Source organism: Arachis duranensis, chromosome 3 (assembly GCF_000817695.3).
Source record: "Arachis duranensis cultivar V14167 chromosome 3, aradu.V14167.gnm2.J7QH, whole genome shotgun sequence".
NCBI lineage: Eukaryota > Viridiplantae > Streptophyta > Magnoliopsida > Fabales > Fabaceae > Arachis > Arachis duranensis.
This window is the reverse complement of record NC_029774.3, coordinates 25,682,760-25,696,261: the sequence shown is the minus strand read 5'-3', so window position 1 is coordinate 25,696,261 and position 13,502 is coordinate 25,682,760. Positions and strand designations below refer to the sequence as shown.

The window sequence follows — 13,502 nt, the reverse complement described above, 5'->3', positions numbered from 1 at the left end:
CCGAGTTTCTCGAGCGGCCGAGGTTTGAGGTGATGTATCATAGCCCCCAAGCTTGCCTTGGTTTGGACAGGACTAAGGCGAGCTTTCGAAGGTGATGTTGCAAATCTCGGTTGTTGAGCTGTTGTTATGTACATTCCTTACAGCCCCCAAGCTTGTTTTGGTTCTGAATGAGTTTTGAAACGTTTTTGCAAGGTTATGATTAATGATATGCTGTGTTGTGATAACAATTGTGTGTATGTATTGATGATGGTTGCGGCCATCTGGTTTGATTGCCAACGAGGAGAGCAGTAGCTCTGATATAGGGGTTATGGTGGAATGATCCTTAGGATTTACTTGAATAAATTTATGTTTGTTGTATTTGTTTGCATTTTTCCCAGTAATATGCTCAGTATGCGCATTTTTGACTTCCGAGTATGAAGCTCGGATTAGTTTGTTTATTGCTTTTGGGAAAAAACTTTGACTTGCTTTAATGGTGGAGGTTTTCCGAGGAATATGCTCGGCTCGTGATTTTAGGGCTCCGAGGATAATGCTCGGATAATTTGGAGTGTTTATTAACTGAAATGTATGCTAACTGTCAGGATGAGAACTGTTTTGATTGCACAGTAAGTTATATGGGTATGATGATTTGTGGAGTCCGGCCTCGTTAAAACCCTCTCCGAGTAAAACCCATGTCTTTTGGGAAAAAACCTTCAGAGGGGAAAAAGAGTACCATCATTCGCAAATTTACAGATTATATTATGATTGATATCCCCTTAGGGAGGAGACATTCCATGTTCCTGGAAGTTGATCTCCTTTGAGGGTTTCTAGTTTGTAAGCCCCCTTTCCGAGATTTTGAAGAACTCGAAAAGGTCCTTCCCAATTTGTGGCTAATTTGCCATGTCCCGGAGGTTTTCGAACTTCTTCTGTTCATCTGAGTACGAGGTCTCCGTTGTTGAAGGACCTGTGAACTACTCTTTTGTTGTGTCTTCGCTCTATGTATTGCTTTCTGGCTCGCTGCTTTATGGCTGAAATATCTCTTTCTTCTTCTACAAGATCCAACTCGGCTGCCCGAGCTTGCAAATTATTGGATTGATCATAGAGGTCGGTCCTTAATGTTGGGACGCTGACTTCTACTGGAATGAGTGCTTCTGCGCCATATACCAGTTTGAAAGGAGTTTCTCCTGTGGCAGACTGGATGCTGGTATTATAACTCCATAGGATTTCTGGAATGAGGTCGGCCCATTCTCCCTTAGCCTCGTCGAGCTTTTTCTTTAATCCCTGCAAGATAATTCTGTTAGCCGATTCAACTTGTCCGTTAGTTTGCGGGTGCTCTACTGAGCTGAAATGATGTTTGATGTTAAAGTTTGTTAGAAAGGTAGCGAGCTTCTACTAATCTGTAAACTGTCTCCCATTATCCGAGATTATCTCTCTTGGGATACCGTATCTGCATATGATATTTTTCTATAAAAAAGATCGCACTTTTTCTGCCGTTATGTGTGCCAGTGGTTGTGCTTCTATCCACTTAGAGAAATAATCTATTGATACCAAAAGGAATTTTACCTGGCCTGGCGCTTTCGGGAAAGGTACGAGGATATCTAATCCCCACCTATCGAAAAGCCAGCTTACCTCTATGGTGTGGAGTTCTTCGGCCGGGGTTTCGGAGAGTGTGGCGTGCTTTTGACAGTTATCGTAGGCCTTTACTTTTGAAATGCAGTCCCTTTTTATCATCGGCCAATAGTATCCTGTTTGCAGTATCTTTGTGGCTAATGCTCGGCCGCCAATGTGATTTCCACAAACTCCTTCGTGTGTTTCTGCCATAACCTCCTCGGCTTCCTTATTGCTGATGCATTTGAGTAGTGGTTGGGAATGTCCTCGCCTGTATAGGGTGTTTCCGAGCATTGTATAGAAGCTTGCTCTTCTTCTGAAGAGCGGCAAGTTCGGCTCATCATTTGGCATGGTGCCTGTGTTGATGTAGTCGAGAAAAGGTGTTCGCCAATCTGGTACCTGTATGATACTTAAAATTGTATCCTGCTCAAAACTCGGTTTGTCAAGTGTTAGCTGGGACAGTGCCGATGTGTTTTCGGTTTGCCTAGTTGTGGCTAACTTGGATAACACATCGGCCTTGGTGTTTTGTTCTCGATTCACATGAATAATGTCAAATTTGCTAAATTTCGAAATGAGATCCTTTGTTATGAGCCAATATTTTTCTAACAAAGGATCTTTTACCTGGAATTCGCCCTTTATTTGATGCACCACTAATGAAGAGTCACAGTAAACTGTTATTCGGGGTATTTGTAGCTGTAGGGCGAGCTTTAGTCCAGCGAGTAGGGCCTCGTACTCCGCCTGATTGTTGCTTGCGTTGAAGCGGAACTGCAGTGACTGCTCGGCCACCACTTTGTCTTCTTCCTTCAGCAGTACCCCTGCCCCACTGCCTTCTTTGTTTAACGCTCCATCCACATGTATGCTCCAATTGACCTCTATGTTTTGTGTGTCATTAGTCATTTCCAATATAAAGTCGGCTAGCACCTGTGACTTCAGTGTCTTCCTTGGTTCATATTGAATATCGAACTCAGAGAGCTCGATCGCCCACTTTATTAGTCTGCCGGCGAGCTCGGGTCTGGTTAGTATCTGCCTTAGCGGTTGGTCTGTTCGTACTATGATTGTGTGGCTTTGGAAGTAGTGCCGCAGTCTTCTTGCCGTGGTGACTAGTGCCAGTGCCAATTGTTCTATCTTTGGGTACCTTGTTTTTGTTGGTTGTAGCACCCTACTGATGAAGTATACTGGGTTTTGCTTTCTTCCTGTTTCTGTTACTAATACCGAGCTTATAGCATGGTTAGATACTGATAGGTATAAACACAATGGCTTACCTGTCTCTGGTCTTTGTAGGATTGGTGGTGATGTTAGGTTCTGTTTGAGTTCAGTAAAAGAGTTCTCACATTCGTCTGTCCAGGTGAACTTCTTGCCTTTAGAGAATGTCTGGAAGAAATGATAAGATCGGTTTGCCACTGCAGGTAGGAAACGTGATAAGGCAGCTATTCGTCCTGCTAGTTGTTGGACTTCTTTCACCGTTTTTGGGCTTGTCATGTTTAGTACGGCTTTGCATTTTTCTGGGTTGGCTTCGATGCCTCGCGAGGTTAGCATGAATCCGAGGAATTTCCCTCCTTGGACTCCGAAAGCACATTTGTCCGGATTGAGTCTTATGTTGTATGCTCGGAGTTGTTTGAATATTTCTACCAAGTCATCACAGTGTGACCCTTGTGCTGGTGTTTTTGCTACCATATCATCTACATAGACTTCCATATTCCGGCCTATCTGCTATTGAATACCTTGTCCATTAACCATTGATATGTCGCACCTGCATTCTTTAAGCCAAAAGGCATTACCTTGTAACAAAAGTTTCCATGTTCTGTTATAAAAGCCGTTTTCCTTTGGTCCTCTGGATGCATCAGAATCTGGTTATAACCAGAGTATGCATCCATAAAACTCAAAGCTTTAAAACCAGAGGCGTTATCAACTAATTTATCAATACAAGGCAATGGGTAAGCATCTTTGGGACAAGCTTTATTTAAGTTTGTAAAGTCAACGCACATGCGCCATTTACCTGAATTCTTCCTTACCATTACCACGTTGGACAACCATGTGGTGAAGCGAATTTCTCTGATGAAACCTGCGTTGAGGAGCTTCTTGGTTTCTTCCAGTGCTGCTTGCCTTTTCTCCTCTCTGAGGTTCCTTTTCTTCTGTGCTATTGGTCGGGCTGTTTTGTCGATTGCTAACTTGTGGCAGATGACCTCTGGATTTATTTCTGGCATGTCATCTGGTGTCCATGCAAATAGGTCAAAAAGTTGTTTGTCACTAAAACAAACCCCTAAATTTATAAATCGAAGTATTCAAACCTCGGGTCGTTCTCCCTAGGAATTGTAATGAAGTGTTTTGTTATTGGTTGTGAGTTATTTTTGGGGTTTTAATAAGAAACATGAAAGATAAATGGCAAGAAAGTAAACTAAGGCCTAAAAAGGTCTTGGCAAGGGTTGGTGGTCAAGGATCTCTATCCTAATCACTAACCACAATATGAGAATTGGCAAGGATTAATCTCATTAAATCATCCTCTAACTAGTAGTAAAGGAAAGTCAAATGAGCTATATCAATCCTAGTCCATAAGTCCTAACTCTCCACTAATTCAATTAGTGAGAACTAGAGTCAATGGATCCCAATCATCAATTACTTGGACATTAGTAACTCAAGAGTTCCTAAGTTACCTTTCCAAGCCAAGAACATAAAACTCTACTCTAAAATCCAACCAAGCATTTCATCAAACACTTGGAAGGCATAAAAGGAAAGCATAGTAAATTGATAACAAGAATAGAATCTAACAACAATTATTGAAATGAATTAACAATAACAATCAAAAGAAACACATTTATTATGAATTACCTTGATTGAATTGAAAGAGAGTGGAAGAAACAAAAGTAGATCTACAACAAAACACAAGAACAACATAAAGGAAATTACAACAAAAGAATGGAAGGAGAATGAATGTAACAACAAGGAATTAAGAAGATAGAAGTAGAAGAAGATGTATTAAAATCTAGATCTAAGAACTAAACCTAATCCTAGAGAGAAGTGAGAGCTTCTCTCTCTAGAAACTACTACTAAAACTAATCCTAATGAGTGTGAATGAACTAATGGTAACTAACATGTGTTTTCCTCTTCATTCCTTGGGTTAAATAGCATCAGAAATGAGTTGGATTAGGCCCACAAGGCTTTAGAATTTGCTGGCCACGTTTTGCTTTAAGTGAACCAGGTGGCAGCAACGGCGTGTGCGCGTACTATGCGCGTACGCGTCACCATGCGCGGTTTAACCATAGCAAATCTTATATCGTTTCGTAGCCCCGGATGTTAGCTTTCCAACCCAACTGAAACCGCATCATTTGGATATCTGTAGCTCAAGTTATGGTCGATTAAGCGCAAAGAGGTCGGCTTGACAGCTTTTGCGATTCCTACATTTCTTCATGAGTTCTTCATTTTTACATGCTTTTCCTTCATTCCCTTGATCCAATCTTTGGGTTTATCAACCTCCCCACACTTAAACCAAGCATGTCCTCATGCTAAAACCAAGAATGAAGTAAGGGTATGGCATTTATTCAATGGGAACTAACTAAATGCGCGATGCAATCTACCTATATGAAACTATCTAAATGAATGCAATTGCTTGGTCAAAATAAATCAATTCCCAAGAGGCATATTGCACAAGGTCTAAGGACTAGCAAGTCTACTCCACAATTGAATTGAGCTATTAAATATTTTTACAAACTTGCATGAAAAGAGATGATCATGGGTGGGAACATGCAATTGAGCAATCGAACCCTCACCAGTAGTGTTTGCACTCTATTCGCTCAAGTGTTTAGGGTTGATTCTCTCAATTCTCTCCTAATCATGCTTTCTAAGATTTGTTTTTCTTCTAACAATCTCAATTCTCCCCTAATCATGCTTTCCAAGATTTGTTCTTCTTCTAACAATCAACATATATTTCATGCATGCATACATCTATCATGAGGCTTTAGGTTGTAATGGGGTTAAGGTCAAGGTAGGATGCATATATGGTCAAGTGAGCTTGAAATTTGAATCTTTGATAAGCTTAAACTTTCCACCTAACCTATGACATCCTATACAATTTCAAAGCTAACCTAACTACCCATTTCTCACTTTTTCACATACTCATGCAATTTCTTTTCATTTCTCAACACTCATGCATTGATTTTATTGAGCTACACTTTGCTTTGGGGCATTTTGTCCCCTTTTTATTTCTTTCTTTTTCTTCTTTTTTCTTTCTTTTTCTATTCCCTTTTTTTCTTTTGTTTTTCTCATTTTTTTCTTTTTTTTTCTTTCTATATACAAAAGCATCAATGCATAAAGTCTATACATTTGATCAATACATGAGCATGTACCCAATTCCCAATATTTTCAATAAAAATATAAAACTACCCTTTTATTTGCCCACTGTCCCAAGATTTCCACATTTGCAATATTTCCAATAATAATACAAAACTACCCTTTTATTCACCCAATGTCCCAAGGTTCCCACACTTGAATGATACTCACACATACTAGCCTAAGCTAATCAAAGATCCAAATAAGGACATTTATTGTTTTCCGCTTTAAGGCTTGTAATGTGCTAAATTAAAGAACCAAGTGGGTTAATCGTAGGCTCAAAATTGGCTAACAAAGGAAGATAAAAGGTAAGGCCATTTGGGTAAGTGAGCTAATGAAATGATGGCCTCAATCATATAAATGCATGAATACACAAAATAATGGACATAAAGAATCAAACAAATCAAAGATTACATTCATAGAAAGAGAATAATGCACACAAGAATGAAAAAATAAGTGGTTATAAGATGTAACCACACCATTAGGCTCAAATCTCACTTGCTTGTGTTCTTAGCTCAAAAACATGATCCACAATATATATAATTCAAGCAAATTCTATGAAAAGTTTTTACTCAAATCAATTGGTGTCCTATAGATAGAATTCTTGAAAAATTTCATTATTTTGACTAAGCTTATTGTGTATATATATATGCAAAAATAAAAAAAATGCAAGTAAAAATCCTAAAATCATAGAATGAAATGTAAAAGTGTTGGGATTAGAAATTTGTTACCCAAAATCGCCGATCGGTCGGACGACCTCCCTACACTTAAAAGTTTGCACCGTCCTCGGTGCACTCAAAGATGAGCAAGGGGGTACGGCGAATCTCCAGATTGCTGCATGTTCTTTCTTCTACTTCCATGTGTGCTTGTGGTGTATTCATCATAAAAAAATAAAAATATAACACCATAAGAGGAGAAGATATAAAAGCAAGGAAGCATACATTGTTGGAATGAGGAACTAATCACTAGAAATGAGTGAGTGGATTAGTGTGACATGAATGACAAATAAGTGTGTGAATTCTAAATTGCGCGGTTTAGAACACACATTAGCCTAAAAGTTATGTCACAAAAGAAGCATGCACTTCACTTATCCTAGTGTGCTTGAGATGCTTTAAGTTAGCTTGTAAGGTAAAACAAGCATTAGAGAAGCATGGAAACATTCAAGTCAAACATATGGATGGATATAATCATGAAATACAATGCATTAAGGTAAATGCTCAACATCATCCATCAAGAGATTGCCTAATCAAAGAATACGGTTCAAATCACATGGTGGCCAAATCATGCAATTCAAAAGAGTCACAAGCTCGATGGCAATTTTCATCATCACTTGGTGTTTTTTCAAAAGGTAAGCATGAAAAACTCAAAACCTAGTAGCAAAGTATAACCTCAATCATAGAATCCAACAAAGATTATCTAAAAATATTCATGCTAAAATAGCATTTAGGCAATAAGGGGCAGCAACGTATAATAAACAAAGTCAATAATCCAACACTTATAATAAAAAAAAAGAAAATGAAATGAAAACTAAACTAAAACTAACTAATCGACTAACCAACTAACTAATTAACTAACTAAAATAAATGGTTATCCATGGTGTTTGGAAGTGTTGGATGAGGGGTAGAAGAAGGGAAGAAAAGATGAGAAGGAAAGAAATGGAAAGAGGAGAAGAAAAGAAATGTGGTGAAGGAAGGAAATCCGCGCGTACGCACGCATGGCGCGCGCGCGGATGGTGGTGTAATGGACGCGATGCGTACGCGTACAGAGTGCGTCCGCGTCGATGGCTTATTTCGAGAGTGGCGCGTACGCGTCGTGTGTGCGAGCGCGCAAATAGGTTTGTGCCAAAGGCACAACGTTGGCACGGCGCAGGCACAACTCTCTAGAAAATGCATGGAGGGTGGAACTTCTCAATCCACGCGTACGCACGCATGGTGCGCACGCGTGGATGGTCCAAAACGCTTGATGCACGCGTACGCACGCAGTACGCGTACGCGTGGATGGTGCTTTGCTTTTCAAATTTTTTTTTTGCTATGTTTTTGCACCAATCCAAGCATTCTAAACCTCCAAACAGCTACCAAAACACCATAAAACCTTATTTAACATACTAAACTACCAATTAAACTCATCAAATCAATCAAAACAAGAATTTAAACTAATTCTACCAATATGTACAGAAAGAGAAAATGAAAAGAAGTTACCATGGTGGGGTGTCTCCCACCTAGCACTTTTGTTTATTGTCCTTAAGTTGGACTTATGGGGAGCTCCTCACTTCCAATAAGCTCCATCATTCAAGATTAATATCTCCAAGCTTTGATGGAGTTCTTCACAAACCATGGGCTCCCAATGTTGATCCTCATGTGTTCCCGGATCCCATATTTTGTCTTCACACCCGTCTCCAAGTTGATTATCATTAATCCATGTGGGTGGTGAGCAAGGTGAATTCTCAACAAAGTGACCAAACATCCTTCTAGACCCATGTACTCTTGTTATACACCAACCTTTGCTATCAAGCTTTGGACATGTGACCATAATGAACCTAGAATGATGCTTCCAACCACTAACCATCCCCTTTTTACTCTTAAAGCCACTAATTTTTCTAAGTTGACCATCCATCTCAAGCAAACCATATTCAAGGGGAATAACAAAGCTTAAGTATAAGGAATTTACCCACTTGAATGAGCGAATGGATGGTGGTGGCTTGGGGAGAGGTGTCTCCAATGTGCTTGCAAGCTCTACTCCCTTGTTTGCTTCCTTGATTGCCTCCACCTTTTCACAAACTTCTTCACTCTCAATCCTTTGTTCATCAACTTTATCTAACATTTCTCTATCACTTAAGTCATAAATGGGAGGTTGAGAGAAATCTACCTCCACATCACTCTCAAATTCATTGGGAGAAGGTTCTTCAAATTCAAAGGATTCTTCACCAAGAAGATTGGATGCATGATCTTCATCACCAAGGGAACTCAATTCTTGCTTCATTCTCTCCAAGTCTTCATATAGAATATGCCTCGGAGGTTGTGCACATTCCTCCTCAACATCAAATTTACTCTTCTTTGAGGGATTTTCTTTGATTTTAGCTTCCCATGGAGGTTCCGCATCTCCTAAGTCTTCAACCACTTCTTCCTTTTCTTCAATAATCATAGGCTTCTCTAATTGTTCTAATACAAAGTGGCATTCCTCATTTTCTACCGGAGTTTCCAATATCTCCTTCATGCTATGCTCTTTAATTGATTTTCCACATGTGACCATGGGAGTGCTTTGAGTGCTCAAGCATTGGGAGGCTAAAATGCTTACTACCTTGGTCAAGGTAGCCATAAATTCTAGTGTCTCCCTTTGCATTTCTCCTTGCCCTTGAAGTATAAGGCTAATGATTTCATCCATTGAGGATTTGAGTGGATAAGAGGGTTCATTGTCTTGGAGAAATGGTTCATTATAGGAAGGTGGTTCTTCTTGGTAAGGTGGTGGTGTGTATTGAGTTGATTCTTGGGAGTAGTAATCTTGGAATTGTGGTTCCATATATGGCTCATATGGTTCAAAAGGTGGTTGGTGTGGTGGATAAGGATTAGAGTCATATAGAGGTATTTGGTGAAAAGAGGCTTGTGAGTATAGTTGATGATCATGTTGAGGAGATGATTCATAGGCATATGGTGATGGTTCTTGAAAGTCACAAGGAGATTCACCATAGCCATTGGATTGGTATGCATCATAGAATGGCTCTTCTTCATAGTGCATTGGTGGAGGTTGTTGCCATGAAGATTGATCATAAGCATATGGCTCTTCCCACCTTTGATTGTCCCATCCTTGATGCATCTCTTCATTGAAGTTCTCATCACCTACAACATAGTTGTAATCACACTCATAGCCAAAATAAGAATTCATGGTGAAAAGAGAAAATAAAAACTAATAACAAATAAAGGAAATAAAGTCCTACAACTACCAAAAGCTAACAATCAAGCAAAAGGTAAACATATTCACAATATTTACATATATACAATAACCAATAACATAACACCATTGCAATTCCCCGGCAACGGCGCCATTTTGATGAATGAATTTTTTGACGGCTTAGAATTTCACAAATGAATTCTCGTTGCAAGTATAGTTTCTAAACCAATCACTAATCCTTTCATATAAAAAGTTGTTTGTCACTAAAACAAACCCCTAAAATTTATAAACCGAAGTATTCAAACCTCGGGTCGTTCTTCCTAGGAATTACAATAAAGTGTCTTGTTATTTGTTGTGAATTATTTTAGGGTTTTGATAAGAAGTATGAAAGATAAATGGCAAGAAAGTAAACTAAGGCCTAAAAAGGTCTTGGCAAGGGTTGGTGGTCAAGGATCTCTATCCTAATCACTAACCACAATATGAGAATTGGCAAGGATTAATCTCATTAAATCATCCTCTAACTAGTAGTAAAGGAAAGTCAAATGAGCTATATCAATCCTAGTCCATAAGTCCTAACTCTCTACTATTCAATTAGTGAGAACTAGAGTCAATGGATCCCAATCATCAATTACTTGGACATTAGTAACTCAAGAGTTTAAAGATTAAAACCTAGATCTAAGAACTAATCCTAATCCTAATCTTAATTCTAGAGAGAAGTGAGAGCTTCTCTCTCTAGAAACTAGTTCTAACTACCTCTAAAACTAAACTAAAACTAATGGTAACTAACATGTCCATCCCTCTTCAATCCTTGGCTTAAATAGGATCAGAAATGAGTTGGATTAGGCCCACAAGGCTTTAGAATTTGCTGGCCACGTTTTGCTTTAAGTGAACCAGGTGGCAGCAACGACGCGTGCGCGTACTATGCGCGTACGCGTCACCATGCGCGGTTTAATCATAGCAAATCTTATATCGTTTCGTAGCCCCGGATGTTAGCTTTCCAACGCAACTAAAATCGCATCATTTGGATCTCTGTAGCTCAAGTTATGGTCGTTTAAGTGCGAAGAGGTCGGCTTGACAGCTTTCCGGTTCTTTCATTTCTTCATGAGTTCTCCAACTTTTCATGCTTTCTTTCTTCATTCCCTTGATCCAATCTTTGCCTCCTAAACCTTAAATCACTTAACAAACATATCAAGGCATCTAATGGAATCAAGGTGAATTAAATTTATTTATTTTAAGACCTAAAAAGCATGTTTTCACTCTTAAGCATAATTAAAGGAGAATATACAAAACCATGCTATTTCATTGAATAAATGTGGGTAAAAGGTGATAAAATCCCCTAAAATCAATACAAGATAAACCCTACAAATTGGGTTTATCAGGTTGTCCATTGGGCGGGGTCTTTCGTCGAGGTCTTCCCTTGGGTCGAGGTCGGCCAGTGTCGCTGTGTCTGCAGAAGTGTGGATTGCTTGAACCTGAGTCCGAGCTTCTTGTTTTGTTTGGGTTAGCTTTAGGCTAGCATTGTAGCACTGCCGAGCTTCTTGATGATCGGCGTACACTGTAACTATCTTGTTTTCCTGCACTGGGAACTTAACACATAGGTGTAATGTGGACACCACTGCTCTGAATATATTCAGGGCGGGTCTTCCAATTATAATATTGTAAGGGCTGTAACAGTCTACTATTAGGTATTGAATATCAATTGACTTTGACATAGGGATTTCTCCCATTGTGGTTTTTAGCCATATGTGTCCCATGATGGGGACTCTCTCTCTGGAGAACCCAATTAGCTCTCCCGAGGAGGGCTGTATCAATTTTTCTGATAATTTCATCTTTATAAAGGTAGAATAAAATAAAACATCAGCACTACTACCTGGGTCCAGCAATGTTTTCCTTACCAACAGTTCTCCGATCTGGATGGAAATTACCACGGGGTCATCGAGGTTAGGGCTTGCCGATCTAAAGTCTGTTTGGTTGAAGGATATTGTGACGTCCGGGTCTTTGTCCTTTTTTGGCTGTATAGTTCCTTCGATTGCTAGCATCGCCCTGTAGCTTCACTTTCTGGCCGAGCTTGTTTCACCTCCGCCCGCGAATCCTCCTGATATGTGGCTAATGACTCCCCTTGGTGGATCAGTAGTTGTCCGTTCTTTTTTGTTGTTGTCCGCTGTTGCTTGTTTGTTCTCTTCCTTGTCCGAGTTTCCTCTTCTGCCCTTCCGGCTCTCGACATATTTGTCCAAGAGTCCTTGGCGTGCCAATCTTTCTAGGAGATCTTTCGCAACATTGCAGTCGTCCGTGGTGTGGCCAAACTTCTGGTGGAAGGCGCAATGTTTAGTTCTGTCCACGAGCCTTTAGTCCTGGTAGCTCCCTGCTCGAGCTGGTAGCTTTATGATTTTGGCGTTGAGGATCTCTCTGATGATGTTTTCTCTCTTGGTATTGAATCTGGTATATGTGTTGTATTTTGGCGTGAGCTTGGAAGGCTTCTTAATATCTCTACGGCTTGGTGATCTGAAAGTTCTTTCCTCCTTTCGCCGATGTGGTTGCTTGTCTGACTTTTGGGCCTCACGGAGTTCTTCAATCTCCATTTGACCTGCCGCCCTTTCCCGGAACTCTTCTAGCATTTTAGGCTTTGTTATAGCGATGGTCTCCCGGAATTTGTCAGGCCTGAGGCCGGCTTTTAGAGCGTGTATGTGGACGGCCGGGTGCAAGTCCTGGATCTCCATGGTGGCATCCGCGAATCTGGTCATGTAGTCCTTCAAGCTCTCGTGCTGACCTTGCTTGATGGTGCCGAGGTAATCTGATCCATGTAAGTATATTCTTGATGCAGCAAAATAGTCAATGAATGACCTGGCTAGTTCTTCAAAGGAGGAAATTGAACCTACAGAAAGTTTAGAAAACCAGAGCAATGCAGCACCATCAAGGTATATGGGGAATGCTCGGCAGAGGACGGGCTCATTGTTAGGACCATTGAAGAACATCATTGATTGGAACTTCTTCACGTGGGCTCGGGGGTCTCCGAACCCCTTGTATGGTTCTAGTACAGTGGGCAGTGTAAAGTTTTTTGGCATTTGGTAGTTTGTGATCTCCTCGGAGAAGGGATTGTCGAGGGTGAGCTTTTTCTTTGGTGGAGTGATGTTTAAGGGATCTGTATTCCCCTGAGCCGAGCTTTTGGAGCTCTCGCCATTGTTCTGCGTTGACAGCTCGGCTATTCTCCGTACTTCCGCCTGAAGCTCGGCGATTTGGGCGAGGAGCTCAGCCTGTGAGAGTTGTGGAGTTTCCTTGTCAGCCATGATCGAGGATCGGGAATCCTACAAAATAGAGTAGAGGACTGAACAAAGGAAAAAATGGGGTTAGATATATTCCGGCCCCACGGTGGGCGCCAAGTGATTCGTCCGAACACTGAGTATGCCGAGCTTAAGCACTTCCGAGTAAGTCGTCAACCGGGAGGAAGAGCTTTACATCGGCCAAGATCAAACACCGCGGCGGGAATACCTGCAAAAGATACTCCGACGCTCAAGTTAGCGATAATCTTGAGAGAGAGAGAGAATAATTAAGTGAGAGTAAATAAGTGAATATGAAAACTGGTAGCAGAACCTGACTTTAGCCGAGCATATTAGCTCGGACTTATAGGAGTTGTTTTACCGTTTATTGTGGATAAGTCCTGGTTTGTAGGTTGGTTATGATATTTCTGTTTTAGATTTGTTGAGCACGTTCCT

The 13,502-nt window shown here is 40.5% G+C and overlaps 2 protein-coding genes across 2 annotated transcripts; both read right to left on the bottom strand.

Moving 5' to 3' along the window:
• Positions 1-906: 906 nt before the first annotated feature.
• LOC107478141 (uncharacterized) lies at positions 907-11,831 on the bottom strand. The gene is made up of 6 exons (XM_016098289.1): positions 11,156-11,831; positions 3,581-3,793; positions 3,363-3,469; positions 1,540-3,291; positions 1,419-1,423; positions 907-1,318 (listed from the first exon to the last, which is right to left on the bottom strand). Exons 1-6 carry the CDS (start codon positions 11,829-11,831, stop codon positions 907-909), a joined length of 3,165 nt encoding a protein of 1,054 aa, XP_015953775.1.
• A 306-nt stretch (positions 11,832-12,137) lies between these two features.
• Positions 12,138-13,076, bottom strand: LOC107478142 (uncharacterized). The gene has a single exon (XM_016098290.1). It carries the CDS (start codon positions 13,074-13,076, stop codon positions 12,138-12,140), a length of 939 nt encoding a protein of 312 aa, XP_015953776.1.
• Between the last annotated feature and the right edge of the window lie 426 nt (positions 13,077-13,502).